Genomic DNA, 21930 nt, shown 5'->3' on the forward strand with positions numbered 1-21930 from the left:
CCACACACACACACACACACACACACACACACACACACACACACACACACACACACACGGGAGGGGGGGGGAAACAGACAAGGCAACAGCGGTAATTCAAGTTTAAAGTCTCAAAATGCTACAACTACTGTCTCAAACTGGATGAATGTGAAGTATGTTGTTAAAGGAGGATGAAAGCGTAATTAAGGAGCACTATTGGAGTGACTTTGATGGTTATTGGACTCAGGATTAATTAATTCGGAAGCCCGCTGTATGAAGAAATTAAAGGACGGCGCAAGTGGAAACAATTCACAAAGGGATTAAACTGTTTAAAACAGATGCTCAAAGTAAACCGGATTTTGCCGATGTGTTTATGTGGATTCAAAAGTCGTAAATAATCTACAAAATGGAGGAGACCGATCTGATCGGAGCAACTGTGACAAATAATCCAACTGAAACCGGCATGGACAATGACTATGTTTTAAAAATGCGCTTATCCAGACCAGCCCGGTTTGGACACCTTACGCGCAGAAGAAACATTTCTATTAAATTATATTATTATTATAGAAGAAATTATGCATTTCTGTATTTTTATGCCTTTATTAGCTACTAACTTGAATTTCTATTCAAATGAATCAATTATTTGTTATCTTTTATTGTCATGTAGAGACAAGGCTTTCAGCGACAATCATGTATTGTGTAACAATTATAGGTTAAAAAAATATATATATATGATATTGGGCCTCAAATCATCTGAGGCCTGGAGCACCCCCTTCAATTTTTGGCGCCCCCCTCCCTCCCTCCCTGGTTGGGAACCACTGCTATATAGAATAATTTAAAAACGGATATTGGTATAATATACAAAATACTTAGTGGAGCAATGACATATTTTGCCTTACTCTTTAACTGTAATGTTGTGGGTAATTGTTGACTAATTATGGTTTTCCAGGAAGTGGATCTTTTTCCTGCAGCAGTATCACCTGCAGTTCCAATGAGGTGTGTGAAGTGAAGGGCGGGTTTCCCTCCTGTGTTCCCAAGGCCGTGGAAAGGAAGCTTGGCACCTGCTGGGCCACGGGGGATCCTCACTACCGCACCTTCGACGGGCGACACTTCGACTTCATGGGTACCTGCACATATGTTATTGCTAAAAACTGTGGAAAGGATGACCATCTCCCAGACTTTGAGGTCCTCGCCCAGAATGAGAACAGAGGAAGCCTCAGGGTGTCGTATGTTGCCGTGGTGACAGTGAAGGTTTATGGCGTCATCATCACAGTCGTTAGGTCTGAGACGGGTCGTGTGAGGGTAAGGCTTCCTATTTCTGTCAGTAAAAGATTGTTATTTTTCAAATATACATATTTTAAATATAATTTGGACTTAAATTGATGATGAATATTTGTTTAAATTATTTATGTGGTATTAATAAATTATGACTTCACACTTTAAGATATTTTCTTCTGTGCAGATTGACAACAGTTTGTGGAGTTTGCCAATAACCTTAAACAAAGACAAGCTGACGATGATTCAGAGCGGTCGCTCTGTGGTTATCGAGACTGATTTTGGCCTGACTGTCCGCTACGACTGGGAACACAATCTTGGGGTCACTCTGTCCAGCAGTTACGCCGGTAAGACTTGTGGTCTCTGTGGCAACTTCAATGATAACCCCAATGATGACTTCACCATGCCCTCCGGTACCCAGGCGGGGGGGGCTGTGGCCTTTGGGAGTAGCTGGAAGGTGCCGGTGAAAGGTGCTGTGTGCAGAGATGACTGTGTGGGTGGGTGTGAGCGCTGTGAAAACAGCCTGATGAAGATGTGGGGGGGTGACATGTTTTGTGGGCTCATCACACTGATAATAAATGGGCCATTCAGCAAATGTCATGCCGTCATTGACCCACAAGCATACCTGGAGAACTGTAAATATGATGTATGCATGGGAGGCGGCCTCCGACACTTCCTCTGCAGGACACTGGAGGCTTACACTGAAGCCTGCCAGATTGCTGGGATCCAGGTTCAAGATTGGAGGAAGATGGCACGATGTAGTAAGTAATTCTAACTTAATGGATCTTCAAATAAACAAACTGTGTTTTTTGCTTTTGCTCCTAGGATAAATCACATCTTATACTGTACGTTGTGTCTCCCTCTCAAGCTGCTAAATGTCCAGCAAACAGCCACTACGAGCTCTGCGGCAACGCCTGTCCTGCAACCTGTTCTGACCCAAATACTTCCTCCAAATGCAAACGCCCCTGTGTGGAGATCTGCACCTGTAACACAGGCTTTCTTTTGAGCGGAGGTCAGTGTGTTCCTGCTGCTAGGTGTGGTTGTAGCTATGAGGGTCGAAATATCCCTGCTGGGGAGTCATTCTGGGCTGACCAGGGCTGTCTGCGGAGGTGTAAATGCATTGCTGGAAGCAGACGCGTTGAGTGCCAGGATAAAGGCTGCAGGGCAGGGCAGCAGTGCCAGGTGGTGGGTGGCATCAGAGAGTGCCAGGCAGTCTCCCACAGCACCTGCCAGGCTACAGGCGACCCCCACTACGTGACCTTTGACAACAAGAAGTTTGACTTCCAGGGCACATGTGTGTACCAACTGGCTGCACTCTGCTCCAAGGACCGAGAGTTGGTGCCCTTTGAAGTGCTGGTGCAGAATGATCACCGGGGCCACAGGGTGGTCTCATACACAAAGTTGGTGGAGATCAAGGTGCTCTCCCTCAGCATTGTCATTACAAAGTCACACAAGGGCCTGATTATGGTAAGATCTACATAATTTGTGTATATGAAAAGTTGTTTCTAATATTTATACAAATACAAATAAACATCAGTTATGGGTAGGAACAGATTACATGTACAGTAAGCATAATTACTTAATTGGATTACAAAAAATGTACTATAATCCGCCCAGACTACATTTGAAAAACTGCAAATGTATTATAATATAATTGTAAAAATGACTTAATTACATCTTTGATTTTGTCTACAAAATATGACATAGTTTACTATGAGACCTTTTTGTAATGATATTCAATATTATTAACACATGAAAAGCACATCCCACATGTTTGAGAATACACACAGTATATCTGTAGTTTGTTTAACATATTGTGGCTGTGTCAATTTTATTAATTAATTAATCTATTTATTTATTATAATTCGCAATACTTTCAACATTTGATTTTCAAGTAATCCTAAAAGAATCAGTTTTATCAGTTCAGATTACCTCTATTAACCCTAAATTGCACTGTTTCTTTCCAGGTGAATAAGGAGTTTGTCAACCTGCCTGTCACTCTGGATGATGGACGTGTATCTGTGTTTAAGAGCGGCTGGTCTGCTGTGGTCAAAACAAACTTTGGCCTCAAAGTTTCCTTTAACTGGTATGGTGCTGTGTTTGTAACGCTGCCAAGCAACTACATGGGAGCCGTTTGCGGCCTCTGTGGCAACTACAACGGAAAACCCCAGGATGATCTGACCCCAAAGAACGGTGATAAACCTGTCCTTCCAGCAGATTTTGGCGTCAGCTGGCGAGTGGCAGAGATCCCAGGATGCGTAGACGGCTGTAAAGGGGTGTGTCCGAGTTGTGACATTACCCAGAAGGTTCAATATGAAAAAGGCGATTTCTGCGGTTTGTTGAGAGACCCCAAAGGACCGTTCCGCGACTGCCATGCCAAAGTGGACCCAGCTGGCTACTTTGAAGACTGCGTTTATGATGTTTGCTTGTATGAGGGCAGAAAGGATGTGCTGTGTCAGGCTATTACATCATACACATCTGCCTGCCAAGCTGTGGGGGCCAAGATGTACAGATGGAGACCCATTCATTACTGTGGTGAGACATGCCTTCATTTTAATGATGAAAGCCAAGTGAGCATTATTTATTGTAACAGTGTATAGCCTAACAGTAATATTGAAAACATTTTAATTTCAACTTCTTCTACACATCCTTAAATGTTTCTTCCTTTCCTGAGCCTTTATATTGCTTTGTATTTACTGCTTGTATTTTGAATATGTAATTGTACTTGTCTCTGTTAAATGATAAAGAACATTTACATTGTCTTTTATGTCGCTTGTGTACAGCGGTGAAATGTCCAGTCCACAGCCACTATGAAGTTTGCGCACCCGGCTGTCCGGCCTCTTGCCAGAGTCTGATCCCTCCGCAGGGCTGCGAGGCTCAGTGTGAGGAGGGCTGCTCCTGTGATGAAGGGTACATCCTCAGTGGAGATCGCTGTGTTCCCTTCTCACAGTGCGGCTGCGTCTACAATGACCGCTACTACCGCATCGGCCAAGTATTTTATCCCAATGGGCAGTGTCAGGAGGAGTGCAAGTGCACACAAGATGATGAGGTAATGGATGCAATGTGATTAATAATAACTTGATACCGATCAGTGTTCATTTGCAGGATGGAAATGTATTTAATACTCATTTTTCTCAACTGTTCCTTTTAGGTTGTGTGTAAGAAGTTCACATGTGGCCCTAATGAGAAGTGTAAAGTGGAGGATGGCGTGCAAAAATGTCATCCTGTTGGTAAGGGTGTGTGCCACGCCTCTGGTGACCCCCATTACCGCTCTTTTGATGGGCGAACATTCAATTTCCAGGGTACCTGCACCTATACACTCTCCAAGAGCTGCGGGCTGGAAGGCACCCACCTGGAGGCCTTCTCTGTGCAGGTGGAGAACGAGCGATGGAACAAGATTATGAACAAAATGGTGGCTGTCACCAAGCTGGTAGCTGTGGATGTCTACGGCTTCACTCTCATCATGAGGAACAACATGTTTGGAGTCCTGGTGAGAAACAACGCTGGTTCTTTTATTTGAAAAAAGAAGCTCCATATCTGAAATGCAGTTTACAGGTGGCAGATGGTTGAGAGTAAAACAAGCTTGACAAATATATTTAGACATTCTTCTCATCAGAAGTTTTGATTTTATTTAAAAAAGCACTTTCTTCTTTTAGGTAAATGGGGTGTTTAACTACCTCCCTGTGAATCTTAATGACGGAGCAGTGCTGGTCTATCAGGAAGGCTTGCGGTATGTTATTGCAACAGATTTCGGACTGATTGTCACTTATGATCTGGTCTATCACGTGACTGTCACAGTGCCTGGGAACTATCGTGGTAAGGTCTGTGGCCTGTGTGGCAACTTCAACGGTGAGCAAAAAGATGACTTCCAAATGCCGAACCATAAGCCCTCCAACAATGTGAATGTGTTTGGAAAGTCATGGAAGGTCACCATCCCTAATGTGGTGTGTGAGAATGGCTGCGAAGGGAAAAACTGTCCTGTATGTGACCCGGCTCGCAAGGCAGTGTTTTCAAAGCCCACTTACTGCGGCATTGTTACAGCCCCCAACGGCCCATTTGCAGCTTGCCACACTAAACTGGACCCACAGCCATACTTTGCTGACTGTGTGTTTGATGTGTGTGCCTCCAACGGGGATGGGAAGGTGCTTTGTAACAGCATAGCAGCCTATGCCTTCAACTGTCACATGGCAGACGTGGACGTCAAAAACTGGAGGACGCCTTCCTTCTGTCGTTAGTATAAAAATACATTCACTGTTTAGTTTTTTCTCTTATTTTCTGGAGCTATAGTGTAATTGCTGTATTTATTTAATATTTTAGCAGGTTCCTTTTCAATCCATGATTTCTCTTCCGTGTGCTAATTAATTTCAGCCATGAAATGCCAAGCCAACAGTCACTATGAGGTGTGTGCCGACGCCTGCTCTGCATCCTGTGCAGGCCTCACAGAGATTGCCCAGTGCTCCAGCAGCTGTACAGAGGGCTGTGAATGTGATGCTGGCTTCTTATTCAATGGACATGCGTGTGTACAAGAGACAGAGTGTGGCTGCTATGACAATGGAAGATCGTACAAGGTAGAAAACCTATGTCTGTTATAAAAGAGAGGCCTTTCAAAATAGAGCAATATACAATTTATAGCTTTTTAGTGCCAAAGTGGCTTGAGCAAATACCGATGGCAGCATTCATGCTGACATGGCAATTTTGCTGCATTTGCTTTTTCCCACAGTGCTGGACATGAGCCAGTCTGATCTTAAATCTGCGCACTGAGTGTTTCTCCAGAGACTTAATTAGCAGATTGTCTACATTTGTGGCAGGGTTGATAAGATGAAATAAGAATGAAATAATGTGGACTTCTCTCTTCATTTATTCTGTGAATTATTTCCCCCTGTGTAATGAACCTGCTCCATGTCTCCAGCCTGGTGAAGTGGTGTATGAAGAAGACTGTAACACAAAGTGCACCTGCAATCCAGAGACAGGCATCATCTGTGAAAAACATTCCTGCCCCCAAAGCACCAAATGCATGGTCAAGAAAGGAATCAGGGCATGCTACAACACAGGCAATAAGCACATTCTTTACATTTACTAATCTTTAACTTTATGCAAAATCATTATTTTATTTATTTTTGTTATTATCCCCTCTGTGTGAAGAGATTCTGAAAGTTTCAGGAAAAAATATTCTCTCTCTTTTTGTCCTGATCCATTTATATAAAAACCTGTCTGAAAATGAGCTGATCAGATTTTGGCCACTTTCTCATAACGATTTTTTTGGCTTGTGTAACCATTAGCCAATCACAAACCAAGGTAATACCCGCCCACCTTATCACCTGAATCTCCTCCTAGAGCACCATTGAGTTTTTTAACCAATTATCTCGCAGAGGGGCGTGGGGCGTGGCTCCTTATTTTCATCTACAGTAACAAACAGAGAATCAACACTTTTGAAACAGGGCTGAAACAGAGGAGATTATGGGATGCTGCAATGCAGGATCTGTTTGGTATTTCAGCCAAACACTTCAGACATGTTTTGTATATAACTGAGAACTATAATATATTGATAAAAGAGTATAATAGGGGACATTTAAACTGACTAATACCCTTTCAGTTTAACATTCATATTCTTACTTTGTATCTTGTGTAGATCCCTGCAAAGATGCCTGTCTCGAGTCAAAGAGAAGTGCCGTGTATGAGAAGGGTGAAGCTTGTGCAGTCCCAGCGTACACAGGCACATGCTGGGCTTTTGGGGGGATCCCCCCACTACCACACATTTGATGCTGAGACATTGACACTTTGACTGTCCCAGGCACACTGTACAGGTACGTTCAGTGCTCCCAGTACCTGGAGGGAATTGATCCAGGACATAGTTATGCACACACGAATATATCTCAATCAACCGATGAGAAAGATAAATCGTACGGTAACACGGACCAATTCGTTCTTGTCAGGAGGTTGACGTTTCTGTGTATGGGTAACAACATCACTCTCCGCAAGAACCGAGTTGGTCGGGTCACCGGTAAGAATTTTTATTCTTCTGATGCGTTTGATTGTGTGGTAATTTCGTGTGTGCATAATTTGTTGTGATCAATTCCCCTTCAGGTGGACCGGGAGCAGCTGAACGCTTCGCTGGTACACTGGGCGAGGGGACAAGGGCCGAGGTGTCCAGTGTCTCCAGCGTGGTCTCCCACTGCAGTGTTGTGAGACAGACTTTGGCTTGTCCGTCTCCCTACCGACTGGAACTGGAAGCTGGTCATCAAGCTTCCGCAGCAGCTACTAACCGCCAGTGTCTGTGGGTCTATGGTGGCAAACTTTCAAGGTAACAACGGGGATGAGCCTCCAGAATCCAGCCGGCAAAAGCTGTTCCTCTTCAGTGAAGATTGGGGCAAGAGCTGGCAAACACGCAGACAAGGACGAGAAACATACCTGCTGGGACACCCCGTGTGAGAAAAAACTCGTCCCTAGATGTGACGGCGACCAGAAAAAGCTCTATGAGTCTGGGGCTTTCCATGTGGGGGCCCTTGTAAGCCAAGACCAATAACGTGTTTAATGTGTCAATGTCATGGAAAATTGGACCCCCCAGGCCTTCAATGAACAACTGTGTGTATGATATGTGTTTGAATAAAGGGAGACAAAAAGATGCTGTGCCAGGCCTTGGCCTCATACCAGTCAGCAGTGTCGTGGGGAAGGAATAATTACTCAAGAGACTGGAGGAAAAAGTTTGGCTGCCGTGAGTATTAACGAGCTTCTCACATTTGCACATATTATTCGGAAACTTCAATCAATTATTTTAGAGATTTCATATTTGGTTTATGCCTTTTTATAATTATGTTCCTATCTAGCAATGAAGCTGTCAGCGTCACAGCCACTATGAAAATCTGTACCAGCACCCCATGCCAGCCATCCCTGCCCATTCCCTGATCAGAAGTCACCCTGCCCTGGTGCCTGTGTGGAGGCCTGTGTCCTGTGATAAGGGTCACGTCCTCCAGCGCTGGCGTCTGTGTGCCTGCTAAAAAAGTTGTGGCTGCTCCTATCAGGGCCGTTATTAACAAGCCAGGGCAAGCACTTTTGGGCTGATGAGGCATGCGGTCCGCCTATGTAGTGTGATACGACCCTGGGCATGGTGACTGCCGTGAGGCTTCCTGCTCTGCCCAGAGACGTGCACTGTAGTGGATGGAGAGCGGGCCTGCGGCCATCAGTCACGCCACCATGCACAGCCTCAGGTGACCCGCACTACCGGGACTTTTGATGGCCGCCGGTTTGACTTCCAGGGCACATGTGTTTATCAGCTGGTCGGACTGTGCTCGCAGCAGCAGGGGCTCGTGCCGTTCAAGGTGACTGTGCAGAACAACCACCGGGGAAGCAAGGCTGTGTCCTACACAAGGACTGTCACATTCTCCATGTATGGCATCACCCTCACCATCAGCAGAGAATACCCCCACAAAGTCCTGGTGAGTACGGATTTGGAGGTACGGATATTGTCAAGCATATGTGCAATTTAATAACAGATTACATTTCTTGTCACTTGTTTTCATTTGCATTTAAGAGAAAAAATAAATAGGACATGTAGTCACAGTATTAAAAATAAACACAGGACAGATACTCAGAGCCTCTTCAAATGAACAGATATTATTGCCTCTTGTCATTGTGCTAATTCTCACATGCCTCATGCTTGTCTGCATATATATTTAATTGCATATTAAAATGTTGATCCAGGCAGCCTTAATTAATCTAACATTGTAACTGCACATTAGAGTGGATTATCAAAGGCGGCAGAATTATTAAATCTATAATCTTCTAAAAATATTTCTCTCTCCCTCTTCAGCTCAATGGGCAGCTCGCTTCGTTACCATTAGATTACAATAATGAGCTGGTCGTGTTTCTTAGTGGCGGGACAGCTGTAGTGGAAACAGATGCTGGTATCACCGTGACCTTTGACTGGAGGGGCAGAGTGAGCGTTTCTCTGCCCAGCAACTACCAGAGCGCAGTCTGTGGCCTGTGCGGCAACTACAATGGCAAAGCTCAGGATGACCTGACCATGCGGAACGGCCAGACCAGCAAAAACGGAGCTGAGCTGGGGGAGAGCTGGCAGGTCGCCCTGGTGCCAGGCTGCTCATCAGTCTGCCAGGGGGCATGGTGCCAGGCCTGCTCCGAATCCCACAGGAAAAAGTACCAAGCCCAGAAATACTGTGGTATAATCGCTGATCTGGCAGGGCCTTTCAGAGATTGTCACAGTCGTGTAGACCCTGCTCCTTACCTGGAGGACTGTGTGTATGATGCCTGTCAGTACCATGGCCACCAAGGCTCAGTTTGTGATGCTGTGGGAGTCTATGTATCTGCCTGTCAGAGCCAAGGAATCCCCATCCGCTCCTGGAGAACAGATGCCTTCTGTTGTGAGTTTGAGAATCTGTTTTCATATTTTCAATCTCCTATTTATAAACAAAAAAAAATCCCTTTTTGATTCTCCCTCCTCCTTTCCCACAGTGTGTCCATCTAACAGCCATTACACCCTGTGTGCCACGGGCTGCCCTGCCACCTGTGCCAGTTTAACCTCCCTCACCACCTGCCACAGGGCCTGCTCAGAGGACTGCGAGTGTGACGAAGGCTACCCTGCAGAGTGGGGATACCTGTGTGCCCGTGAGAGACTGTGGCTGCTCCTACGATGGCCAGTACTACAGGAAAGGAGACGTTTTCTACCCCGAAACAGAGTGTGTGGAGCAATGCGTCTGTGGAGAGAACGGCGCAGTGTCTTGCCAAAAGGCCAAGTGTGGTGCAGGGGTGACCTGTAAGCTTGTAAACGGAATGAAAGGCTGCCACCCTGATGGGCAGGGCAAGTGTGTGGCATCCGGAGACCCTCATTACATTTCCTTTGATGGAAAGAGGTTTGATTTCCAGGGTACCTGTGTCTACATGTTGGCCAAGGTGTGTGACGATGACAAAGGCCGGCTGACGCCATTCAGCGTAACACAGGGGAATGAGAAGTATGGAAATGGAAAAGTGGCCGTTACCAAGTCTATTGCAGTGGCAGTCTATGGTTATGTCATTTACATCCAACAGAAAGTGCCATGGAAAGTAACTGTGAGTTTGATAACTTAATCTAAAACACATGTGGTAAAAGGTTTGCATGTTTATTTATCTCCTCCTGATCATTTTTTCCTCCTCCCTCTGCCCAGGTGGATGACGAAATCCTGAACCTTCCTCTCTACCTGGACAATGGGCGTCTCAGAGTCACTCAGGAGGGTCGCAACATAATAATCCACACAGACTTTGGACTGACAGTCCTGTATGACACTGTCTATTATGTTGAGGTGATTGTGCCTTCTACGTACCAGGGAAAGATGTGTGGTCTTTGCGGCAACTACAACAAGAACAATGGTGATGACTTCAAACTTCCCGGTGGCAGAAAAACTAACAGCGTTGATGACTTTGGGAAGTCCTGGGTGGTGGACATGCCAGGCAATGTGTGTGGGGGCTGTGGAGGCCAGTGTCCAGTATGTGAGCAGGCCAAGGCCACATTGTATGGAAAATTGGACTCCTGTGGCTTCATGAGTGCACCTAATGGTCCTTTTAAAGCCTGCCACAGTAAGATTGACCCAGCGGCATATGTGTCTAATTGCGTTTTTGATGTTTGTGCTGTGGGTGGCAACAAAGATAATCTATGCAACAGTGTCCAGGCCTACGCTTTGGCCTGCCAGAGCGAAGGAGTTCAAATCCAGCCATGGAGAAGCAGCTCCTTCTGCCGTGAGTTACACTAAACACTATTTTTGTTGTTTTATATTGCAGGTGCTCAAACAAAGTCTTACAAATGTCTTCTTCTCTTGTAGCTGCTTCCTGCCCTGCAAACAGTCACTATGAGGTGTGTGCCGACACCTGTGGTGGGACCTGTGCCAGCTTTATTTACCCGTTTACTTGTTCTGAAAGCTGCTTTGAAGGATGCCAATGTGACGCCAGCTTTGTTTTCGATGGCATGCAATGTGTTCCCTTGGACAACTGTGGATGTGTGCACAATGGCAGATATCTAACGGTAAAACTGTACTGAGATTTGACTTTGTCATACATCATAACTCCCACACACTTGAAAGTTAGTTTCCATTTTGTCATAGCAAATACACATGAACAACAGAGACAACATTCTATTCATCAACCTGGAAGATTACTTACACAATGTATGTTTCCAGGTGGGCCAAGCAGATGTGGACAAAGCCTGTATGTCCAAGTGTGTGTGCCAGGCCTCTGGTGTGGTGAAGTGTGAGAAGCTGACCTGTGCCAGTCGAGAGGTTTGTGATGTAAGAGATGGCGTAAGGGGCTGCCACGTCAAACAGGGCCACTGCAGCATCAGCCAAGTTGGCCTCCTCACCTCCTTTGATGGCATGTCTGGAGCAATAGGAGCTCAAGGGGCATTTGAAGTGGCGTCTCTGTGCGACGAGACCGACAAGATGTGGTTCCGCGTGGTTGTGGACGTCAGGGTCTGTAGCAAGGGTGCATCTCCCACTGTCGCCACCTTGTATGTGTTCTTTAAGGAAACGGTTGTCACAGTTAACAGCCAACATGTGACCTGGGTGAGAAGAGCAGGAAGGATAATAGTTCAATGTTTAACCAGAAAAGTAGTTTTGGTGTAGAACCCTTTTTTTTTTAAATCTCACTTTGTTGTTTTCCCATCCTTCATGTCATCCAGGTAAATGGCAGGAAAATGTCTCTTCCCAGCAAAGTGACGAGTGACATATCTGTCCACATCTCAGAGAAGACTGTGATCATTGAGAAGCCGTCTGCTGTACGGCTCACCTACTCACTTTCAAAGGAGGTCACAGTCATTATTGACAGTAGCCTGTCTGGTAAAATGTGCGGCGCCTGTGGCAACTACAACAACAACTCCAAAGATGATATGAGAACTGCAGATGGGAAAATCACCTCTGATGTGTCTGTTGTTGTTGGCTCCTGGAGCGCCGGGGACTTTTCTAGATGGTGAGTATTTGAAAGGCATACTGTAACATTTCCTCTGTGTAAATATAATGGGCAAAGATACATTGCTGCATTTACTCCTAGGATAATGATCTTCTTCACCCCATGCTCTCATTACATTGTTCCCCAACTCCCAACATTAACTTTAATTGTTTTAATAAGAAAACAACTTGCCTCCTTGTCTACGCTTTTAACCTTCAATTCTAGTTAGAGTGGAAGTTTTCAATCTTGAACTCTTTCTTGCCCTTTATTATGCAAACAGCAAACCTAATTTGACCACTGAAACAATCAAGCACAGATCAGCGAGAGATGGTAGGGTGCTATGACTATTCAGCCGCTTATTCTCTTAACAGCAAGAACCAAACAAGGACTCCACAGAGCCCTTTTAAAGGAATGAGAGTGTGGTTTTTAATTGCATTTGGTCCAATTTAATTAAGAAATGCCAGAGAAACCCCTATGGTAATTACTGATTAGAAAGCAGGTGAGGCTGACAGGCATGGCCATCAAAAGCTACCAAGCTTGCAATCCAATCACTGCTTGTCATCCAAGGACACTTAAGACTCATCTGGGTACAATATTAATTTGAGCCCTCGTCTATAGTTCTGTGCTCTAGCCTCAAGTCAAACCCTTAGAGAATTGAGTTTTGTGCGTCCCCCTTCCTTTTTACCTTCTACATAGTTGTCTTTTGGTTTGCATTTTCTCATCACCACCAAACAACACAACAAATGCCCTGAGTGTCTGCATAATGCCTTAAGAAATACAATGTTCTAATGTGTTGCTTGTAATCTCTGTTGTGCCCGGGTGAACCTGACTTTATTTTCTCTGGTGCCCTTCCGCTGCAATTCTTTTCTGTTTCATTTCAGTGGTCTGTAGAGAGGTTGGTTCTGCAGTGGTGGAAAGCATCTGCTATACAGGTAAAAACTGATGTTATTTCCTCTCAAAACGATGAACTGATGTTTCCTCGTGAAGGAAACAGCTATAACCCTGTGGCTTACATCCATGCTTTCTACCCCACATTGAACAGGATGAAGAATTTGAAGTCATTTGGCAAAGGTTTCTTGTTTTAAGCTGTTTTTTACTCATCATACTTCACTACTTCCTTTTGATCCATGAAATTATAGTGGTTCGTCATTTTTGCTCAATCCTGACCAACATCTCCATCTAGCGGAAGAGAAAATGATAGCATCTATTTTCCATGGAACAACCTGGAGCAACTGTCTTGTTAAACTGTCCTTGCCTTGTTTGAACATTTTTATTTTACAATGTGTTTTCTTACTGGAACAACCAATAAATACATTTCCATTACACTGTGAGTTTTGTATACTTGTCTCAATTCAAAATACATACTTGACTATGTTTTGGGAAAATTAAAGACTGATAACCACCTGGTTTCATTGTGTGTGTTCACCAGATTGAGGCAGGGCCTGCTTGCTACACAGCTATGTGTTTGTTACACGAGGAGAGGAGAATCTGGCAGCTTGGTGTGGGAGAGACCTTGGGGAGTCAGTTCTCATATAGCTGGGAGAGACCTTGGGGAGTCAGTTCTCATATAGCTGAGAGAAAACTTTATCTCACTGACAGTGAAAGAGCACTAGCCTCTAGTCTCGAGCACTAGCTGTTAGTTTCTCCACGTTGCAACAAGCTTTCTGCTTCATATGTTATATTTGGCTGTGGGGGGAAATGAGCATGATCAACAGTTCATTTAAAAATCATGTTTTACTATCTGTGCTGGCACCAATCCACATGGGAGTAATCTGCTCTGCTAAGTAGCCCTGTAGCCTACTGCAGCTCCTCGTGCTGTTTACCTCTGCACTGGGGAGCTCAGGGTACTTTAAGGAGTACTCGTGGTTTAGCAATCACACACTTTCTCTCTCTCTCCCCCCACTCTCACTCTAACTGTTATTCCCGAGGCAAGACCAAGAAGGAACATAGCTTTACTTGGTGCAAGCGAGTACTAAGCAATCTCCACAACATAATTCCTTTCCATTAGTGGCTTTTCATTTTATTTGCATGCTCCAGGATAAGGTTTTGCATACCCAATTGTATTTCTCTTGGCTGAAGTAACACGTGGAAAACTTTTCAAAGCAAAGTTCGTTTTACCGGGCGGAGAGTATTCGCATAAGAGTTTAAAGGAGGCTAATGCAAGGTAAGATTATTTAAAATGTCCAAATGTATGATGAATGAATTTCCTTGAATTTAATTGACATGAGTGTGGCTAGATGAGCGTAAACAGTTGAAAATGCAGCGTAATAATTGAAAACAATTTGTGTCACAGGTTTATTTTTTGTTTAAGACGAAAATGACATCCAACCCCCAATTTGACACAGAATACTTTCTGACTTTACCCGTGCAGCAGAACACCGCTCATGTTGTTGTTTCCACTCATTTGAACCCAAAAGACAAACGTGTTTTAGTTTACAATTGACCGCAGTATTAAGTTGATTGTGGGAACGTATTATCCATTTTAATTTTGTTTTTTGGCGGTCGCAAAATGTTACATTTTTAAAGGGTTAAAAGTTTTTCTGTCATACTGTAAACTGAGTGCAGCCAGCCAGTAACACTATCGCGTTAATTGACGAGATCAACAACGAGAACTCGAAAAGGAGTCACACTATTTAAAACCAGATTGGTTTAACTGTAGCAACAATCATTCCTTAGATTCCCAAGTTTTAATTATGAGGAGCTAATATGTGCGTTTCAATTGTGAACGCACTCATATGGGCTTGTCTATAAGGGTTATAAGCAACCCCTCTTTAATTAGAAACTGTCCATGTTAATCCCACTTTATTATAATCCATGGTAATTCATCTTTAAAGTGTTGCTCTATGGGCGTCTTTCCTGTTTTACAATTATTTCCTCTACATCGAAAACTAACAAACAAGATTATTGGATTGGTTCTTGTTAGTATAACAAACCCTGTATTTGTTTGATTAAACCTGATTGGCAGCCCTTTGTTGTTAATCCTGCTCCCAGGGTTGGAGTGTTCAATTTTCCCCACTCCAGCTCCATGTTCACACTCCAGTCATGCATGAATCCCCAGCAATGCTCTGGGCCAGGGAGGGAAACCTTGGCTCTGCCAACGTAGGCTTTGATCTTTGCATTGCAAAACATTTTATTCCATGCCTTCGATTTATTTTTGAGAGTATGAATCTAAAACTGTTTGTACCTGCATTATATTGTGTTGTATTGGAATAATGTGGCTATAAACATAACAAAACTGCAACCAGTGCTCTTTGGTCATGCAATGATCTTAAACTGTGCCAAATATTGTAACCATTCAGGAGTGGCAGTCTAGTTGTTGAGCCTTAACCTGTGAACACATGGCTGTAAGAGTATCTTGTAGAATGTCCTGGATAATATATAGACAGAAAAACAACCCCAGGAAGTTGGTGCGCTCTGTGTGAAGTAGATGACCCAGCAAAATGCATCCTCTTAACCAACCGACCAAATGCAACCCAACACCTGACTTGCTTTGCCTCGCACCCCTCAACTGCCAAGCCCCATGTACTGCGGCACTGAGCCTTAAATAGACCCTGGTCTGACCCAAGATCAGGATGCCATACTATTAATTACTATTACTAATAATTGTATGTAGCATGCACCCAAGTCACTGTTCTGGAAAACAACTAGTCCGCCCTTCACTTACCAAAACTGGCTGTTGGGTTGCTTCTGAGAGGTATTAGAGGGGAGTTGCTTAAGATTTTCACAACAGGCATCCCTCTGTTCTCAGCAAGGCAGAGGTATTTTCGTCTTAGAGCAGTCAGTGATTTACAAAGTTTATTTTTAAATCACTTTTAAACTCAACTTCCTGACACCCCGGCACTTTACCCTCATAAAGCAGCATTAATTTAGCCTGCCCAAACATTGTGATCTCATTGCCCTTTACATGATCAGTTAAAAACATGTATTACTTCTCTAATGTTTTTTTTCTTCTTACCAGTAGGTACAATGGATCTTGTGACATTGGTGGTGTTTGGATCGTGGCTGGCTCCTGCACTCGGTGAGCATCCATTTCACAAAAAGTTCAGCGATTTAAGTTTTTTCTCCTCTTTGAAACTGAGCGTTGTGCTCTTCAGTTGCTTCCCCTTTCTTTAGCTTGTGTTTTAAAGTCCCTCCACGCTAAATGAGCTGATGTCTCTGTATAACAGGATCAGCATTTGGCAGGGAGGTGATCGGTAAGTTTCCTGCCTTTAGAGTATCTGAAAATGCACGACCATTTGATTTATTACGCTTAGTTAAATAAGGCTGTTTACCATGTGCTCTTTTGGGTCAAAAGTGCATGGCATGCCTCGTCTTTTAATTAGCATTGCAGTGGTGGTGTTTCTATTATAATATCCATTTAATATTTTCCATTTTATGTCAGTGTTTTGCTTTGAGAAAAGGCTGTGTCAGAATAGAGTAAATGTTTCCTTACACGGCAGTTTGAACAATCATTTATTCACAATGCTGCCAAGTTTTCCATTGTTAATGCAGGTCCTGGTCTTTGGTTCATTTCTCTGCGCGGCTGCTTGCCATCAGTTGAACTTGATGTTAAGCAGATTTGCCTACACAAAGGGTTTTTATCCTCTCTGAGTGTCAGGTCTGTTAGTCTGTCCTTTTTTTTCTTTTAATGCTCGTCAGAATCAATGTAATAATATGCGTTTTTGCTTCACAGAATAAGTTACTGACAGTATTTACAGCCTGGAGTAAACCCAAAGTTAACTTGAGCCCTCTCATTTCCATTCAATCTAATATGGAGTTTATACAATATTATTCCGCATTATTCATGTATCATACATATTTAAAACAGCTCAAGTCCGGCTTTATTGAATCGTGTGAATCAAGGACACAAATCTTTTGGGTATCAAGTTTTAGCATATAAAGTTATGTTGATGAGCTTGGTATAAGTTCCGTCAGGCATACATCTAGTATAGAAACACTTGGTTTACTGATGATCAATTTGCTGTACATCAGTTGTTAAAGTGTATACATAAGCCAGACTACCTGACTGGCTGACATTTAAAAGTCTGTTGAACATTTTAATGAGGGCTGTAAAAAGATAAATAAATAACACATTAATGATGTGGAATGTTGCATAGCACCAGTAGAAGAATATTTGTGTAACACTCAATGTGCTGCTCTGAGGTTAAATTGTTCTCGCTTCAACACCACTGCTCATATAAACAACGTCTGCTTTCTGTCTTTATTACTACACCTCGTGAAGCTGTCTCTCTCAATTATTCTGGTTGTTCTCTTGATGAACATGAGGAAGAAACTGTGATATAGCTTGTGGCCAAGTACACTATGCTTTCTAACAAGATTCAGAAGAAGACCAGAGCATAACATGAATTCGGCCATGATGTCCAATATCTAACACATTGACAGGTCGGAGCAATCTACAGAATACACAAAAGATAAACAAAGGCATTCAAGTAGAAATATACAGTGTTTAATGTTGAGTTCTTATACCATTATGGTAATGTATGATTGAACATTTACATAAAAGACAATTACTTAGATACTCACCCTTTTTAAGGCTTCTCTGCAGAGTGAATTTACCCCACTACAATATATTTTGCCATTTGCTGACATGCACTCACACCACCATGCAAATGTATTATAAAGACTAATGAATTGTTCCCTCTTTCTTTCACAGCCTCAGCGGAAAATGCGGACAAAGGTGGGTATTATTTGAACAGAAGCTTAGAAAAGTCAAATTTAAGATAAGCTGCATACTCATTTTAGCTGGCATATAAATTGGCACTGGCCCCAAACTGGCTAATGACTAGATGGATGACTGAAGCCCTCAAAGTGCTGAATAGCTGTCATATCATGAGTGCTCTGTGAAGTGTGTCAGTGGGTAAATCTGCTTCTCATTTGTTTCCTCTCTCTGTTCTCTCCTACCAGACTATGACAGTCCTTTTGAATACGGTGAGTGTTTAGTAGATATGCCCGGCCTTTGAATGGCTAACCCCTCTACACAGGAAACATCTGGGAGCTTGAGACAAGTTTGCATTTTCCACTTGTTTTCCCAGAAGTTATGGAAAACAGTCACCCCAAGGCTAAGCTTCTGGTGTAGTCCCACTGCGGATACTTCTAATGCTGCCCATTACGTCGCAGGCCGGATTTTCAGTCCATCTAAGGCGCTAAAGGGAACAGGATGACTTTGAGTCTGCATTGAGATTTATGAATACCTACTTTTATTCATGTACTAGTTGTTATCTTTACATTTTATTGGGCAGTTTTTGGAAGTGTTCTCTATCTATATTGTGCCATTCCAACCATAGTATACCGCCCCATTGAAGAGCACTAAAGAAAAGGCTTCTAACATTGGGATCAGTACCCTAAGATATATCTCAGAATGAACAGCTAAAAGAAAAAAAACTCATATTTCTGTTTCACAAAGATATGTTTGATCTTTCCCTGAGTTTTGTCTTTATTTATTTATTTTCTTATGACCCCTCTTGTATTCCTCATAAGTAAACAATCTTTATTAAAAGTATATAGGACTTTATTTTGAGGGGTCACAATCCAAAAAGGTTGGGAACAGCTGCACTACAGAATGATTAAAGACTCTTGTCAACACATGTTATTATAGCTCATATCTATTCTCAAGGCAATGCTCGTTGCATCGCTGCAAGCTGTGCAACTCTTTCTATCGGTAAGATCTTAAACAGAAGATGATCTAAGCACTCATAGCTTTGAACACAGTTACTACTCCTTTGATTTTGTTGCAATGAATGGAAACATAGACCTTATATTTCTTATATCCAGCCTTATTGGGACAGGCAGCTCCACAGTCCAAGTTGACCATGATGTTTACAGTTTTGGTGACTGCAGCTTACAGGAATTTGTGGTGTCCCGTGAAAACTAAGGGGGCTGCAAAGTATTTCTGCAACGCTGTGTTTGCAGAAAGATGTGGTCCATTGCCTCAAAAAGCTTTAGCATTCATGGGGTTTGATATCACAGAACATTCACATGTCAGTGTGCCCTTCTACGAGCGTTACAAAGTGTTTTTTCTTCTTTCATTTCAGATTATGAGTCGCTGAGAATCGGGGGCCTTGTGTTTGCAGTGGTACTGTTCGTGCTGGGTATCGTCCTCATTGTCAGTAAGTGTTTGTCCACCGTAAGTATGCTGTAGATGTGTAGCCACTAGCCACACTGTGATTCCTTTATGTGTGAGTTTACCTCACACTCTCCCAAAACAAGTGGGCTCCTGTTTCTCTTAGAGGTCTGGACGGAGGCACACTGATGCCCCTTGCACAATCTCAGCACTCGCTCTCATGATCCGTGCAACGCAACAATTTGCTCTTTAAACCTTATCCTTTTCATCATGTGCAGTGTCCTTACCAGGTTCCTCCTCATCTGCCAGTACATGCTGTTACTGTCTGTCATAGCCCTGAAACCAAATCCAATAAATAAATCATTTGGGCCATCACACTTTGTTAGTCGAGATTGCCGTGGATTCCGCGGAGGTCATTAACTACATCGTTTTATAGTGGACAACAGTTTAATCAAAGGCCTTCATGTTACATGTTGGCTAAATCTGTCTTCTGTTTTTCAACTTAAAATACTGATTTAGCATTTTTAACTCAAAAGGTAACTCTCAAATGACGTTTGTGAATAAACTTCAGCTGCACGTGGTTTAAAAAGTTACAGATTAGGTTTATATAGTCTCTAACCACAACTGGTTGCATATACTGCTAAAATAGCAAATAAGAAGAAACATTTGATTGGAAAAACAGTCTTGATTCCATCTGCACTTGCATAACATAACATAAATAGGATAAACCCTGGAAGGATACTGTTGGCCATTTAAAACAACATGGATAGCAATAGAAACCCTTTGGCGCCTCCCAGTGTCAAAGTGAAGGAATGGAGGAGGAGTGTTTTCTTTCTTGACTCTCACAGCTGAGAATGTAGGTCACTAGCCTGGTCTAGGATTTCCCAGCAGTTTAGCCGGCCACACTAGCAGCTTACACGTCTTAGTCCAGAGTTCAGATAGCGAAAGCATGTTACTGTGAGAACACTCAGAAATCCTCAGTGGTGCAGATCATCATTTCTATATTTTAACAACTACCTACATGAAACTACTCACATGTCAAGAGCCCTTCTGTAGTCCAAGAATCGGCTTCACCTAATATTTCTTCTTTCAATATAAGACCAATACGGCCATGTCATCATCATTTCATTTTGAATTAAAATAGTACAGTATTGTGAAGACAATGACTTTACTATTATAAAGCCTTGCTGGGCTTCTATACTAATACTGGATACATTTGACATGCTTTCATTGAACTAGACACTATGCTTTTAGTTTGAAAGAAAGTGAACTTAAAGTGATAGTTTAAATGTTTTTCTGTGGGCTTGTGTGAGGTATTAGCCATAGTCTACAGTAGATAGCGGTCAGCATTCCCCCACCTTACACATAGTAATAAAGTTACTTCACAAAAGCTGCTATGCTTTACAGGGCCATCAATAAAGGGTATTTCAGCCACAGATGGGCTCACTAAAAACAGAAATCTTTGTCAGACACTGTCTATGGATATCTACCTTTTTACATCACATTTTACAAACATCCCAACTATCCCATATACATTCATAATAATCGGCATCTCCATTAATTTTCCAGACTTTAACATAGTAAAAATAGTGTTAGCTGGGTGTTATTCAACATAATGGCTCTTATGTTTTGGGCAAACTTAAACAAACTAATTTAACTGTTCACGTCAATAAAGCTGCATGTGTAAACGCTGACTGTTTTAGTTGTATACGTTATTTAAATTTGTCATGTTGTTTGTGTCGCCATTTTAAATATGTATGATTCATATTTTTGTGTTTTCCCCAAACACAGCCAAAAAATGTAGCTGTTCGAGTGACAAGCCAAGGTTAGTGATCAACAAATCAGACTCTCATCTGTAAAAACAATGGTTTTCTGTATATTAGATTAAAATCCCTTCAGCTGGACTATCTAACTTCTGATTTTCCTCAGACCGAAGGCTCCTGATGAGGAAACAGCTGTTCCAATTGGTAAATATGTTTTTATATAGTAATAATCTGAAATGCCTATTGTATTGCCTTTGTTTGAAACAATATTTTAATTAAACAATTATTTCTACAGCTCAGTAGACGCAGAGGCAAAGAGCAGTGGAGATGAGGTCAGTGTTTTATCAACAGCTTTGAGTCTATTTTTGTACAAAAGGAAGCTGAAAGATTTTTAAAAAATCAAACTCATGCTCTACCTCTTTTCCACAGTGCTACTGTCTGTCCACTAGATGGCAGCAAATACCTTGATCAAAGCTGAGGACAATCTTTCCATGAACACAAGAAGCTTGCTTTAATTTCATAATGTTACTGTGCTTGTTATATTTTCTTTATAAATGTTTTTATTATCAAAGACTGTTACTACAAAGTGTGCAAACTTTAAATGGTATCAATAGTGTGATTCTCATTTGTATTTTTTGACCTGACGATTGATGCAAAAATAATAAAACACATTTTTGAAAAGGTTCTTTTTTTTTATGCATCATTTTTTGATTTTCTTGGTCATTCCAAGACGCCCAGGGAAAACCCTCTATGCTGCACTCCTGTTTCTGCTGACGCTGCACACACTTCAGTTACACATGCAGTAGTAGCTTCCAGCAGAGTGTGTGAATGATTAATATGCTGCATTGTGCTGCACTTGGATAAGGATCTGGTTAAAACAAATACACTTAATTGTACCTGTCGCTCTATTTAGTGCTGTTTTATTGTCAG

At 42.6% G+C, this 21930-nt stretch overlaps 2 protein-coding genes across 8 annotated transcripts in view; both read left to right on the forward strand.

Moving 5' to 3' along the window:
- Positions 1 to 13488, forward strand: part of LOC104961404 (IgGFc-binding protein) — a 34353-nt gene extending 20865 nt beyond the window's left edge. The window contains 31 exon segments of the mRNA XM_010789706.1: positions 929 to 1281; positions 1442 to 2015; positions 2123 to 2721; positions 3222 to 3789; positions 4038 to 4303; positions 4406 to 4744; positions 4911 to 5484; positions 5623 to 5822; positions 6164 to 6305; positions 6884 to 7013; positions 7188 to 7255; positions 7356 to 7468; positions 7471 to 7679; positions 7820 to 7859; positions 7861 to 7966; positions 8112 to 8200; positions 8202 to 8282; positions 8285 to 8360; positions 8363 to 8386; positions 8389 to 8424; positions 8427 to 8476; positions 8478 to 8687; positions 9062 to 9627; positions 9713 to 9845; positions 9847 to 10314; positions 10410 to 10977; positions 11061 to 11260; positions 11415 to 11795; positions 11912 to 12198; positions 13059 to 13109; positions 13220 to 13488. Coding sequence (XP_010788008.1) covers positions 929 to 1281; positions 1442 to 2015; positions 2123 to 2721; positions 3222 to 3789; positions 4038 to 4303; positions 4406 to 4744; positions 4911 to 5484; positions 5623 to 5822; positions 6164 to 6305; positions 6884 to 7013; positions 7188 to 7255; positions 7356 to 7468; positions 7471 to 7679; positions 7820 to 7859; positions 7861 to 7966; positions 8112 to 8200; positions 8202 to 8282; positions 8285 to 8360; positions 8363 to 8386; positions 8389 to 8424; positions 8427 to 8476; positions 8478 to 8687; positions 9062 to 9627; positions 9713 to 9845; positions 9847 to 10314; positions 10410 to 10977; positions 11061 to 11260; positions 11415 to 11795; positions 11912 to 12198; positions 13059 to 13068 — 7460 coding nt within the window. The 3' untranslated portion in view covers positions 13069 to 13109; positions 13220 to 13488.
- A 562-nt stretch (positions 13489 to 14050) lies between these two features.
- On the forward strand, positions 14051 to 21685 carry LOC104961394 (sodium/potassium-transporting ATPase subunit gamma-like). Of its 7 annotated transcripts, none has more exons than XM_010789690.1 (10): positions 14053 to 14341; positions 16136 to 16195; positions 16344 to 16370; positions 17831 to 17854; positions 18082 to 18105; positions 19209 to 19283; positions 21029 to 21062; positions 21167 to 21204; positions 21296 to 21332; positions 21430 to 21682. In XM_010789690.1, the coding sequence occupies exons 1-9, from the start codon at positions 14335 to 14337 to the stop codon at positions 21301 to 21303; spliced, it is 297 nt and encodes a 98-aa protein (XP_010787992.1). In that variant the 5' UTR covers positions 14053 to 14334; the 3' UTR covers positions 21304 to 21332; positions 21430 to 21682. The 7 variants fall into 7 exon arrangements, 6 of the variants coding, with proteins under 6 accessions (XP_010787995.1, XP_010787992.1, XP_010787994.1 ...); XR_800093.1 differs by having other exon boundaries at positions 14059 to 14341; positions 16272 to 16370; positions 21430 to 21685; XM_010789692.1 differs by lacking the exon at positions 14053 to 14341 and adding an exon at positions 15780 to 15871.
- Positions 21686 to 21930: the final 245 nt, after the last annotated feature.

The sequence above is a fragment of the Notothenia coriiceps genome, unplaced genomic scaffold, assembly GCF_000735185.1.
Source record: "Notothenia coriiceps isolate Sejong01 unplaced genomic scaffold, NC01 NC01_scaffold00033176, whole genome shotgun sequence".
Taxonomy (NCBI): domain Eukaryota; kingdom Metazoa; phylum Chordata; class Actinopteri; order Perciformes; family Nototheniidae; genus Notothenia; species Notothenia coriiceps.

What these genes read in the sequence shown, in the direction of transcription:
- LOC104961394 (XM_010789690.1), top strand. An exon ending in GTGGCTGGCTCCTGCACTCG is followed by an intron (nt 16,196 to 16,343) that starts GTGAGCATCCAT and finishes TCTGTATAACAG; the next exon opens with GATCAGCATTTGGCAGGGAG. An exon ending in ATTTGGCAGGGAGGTGATCG is followed by an intron (nt 16,371 to 17,830) that starts GTAAGTTTCCTG and finishes TTTCTTTCACAG; the next exon opens with CCTCAGCGGAAAATGCGGAC.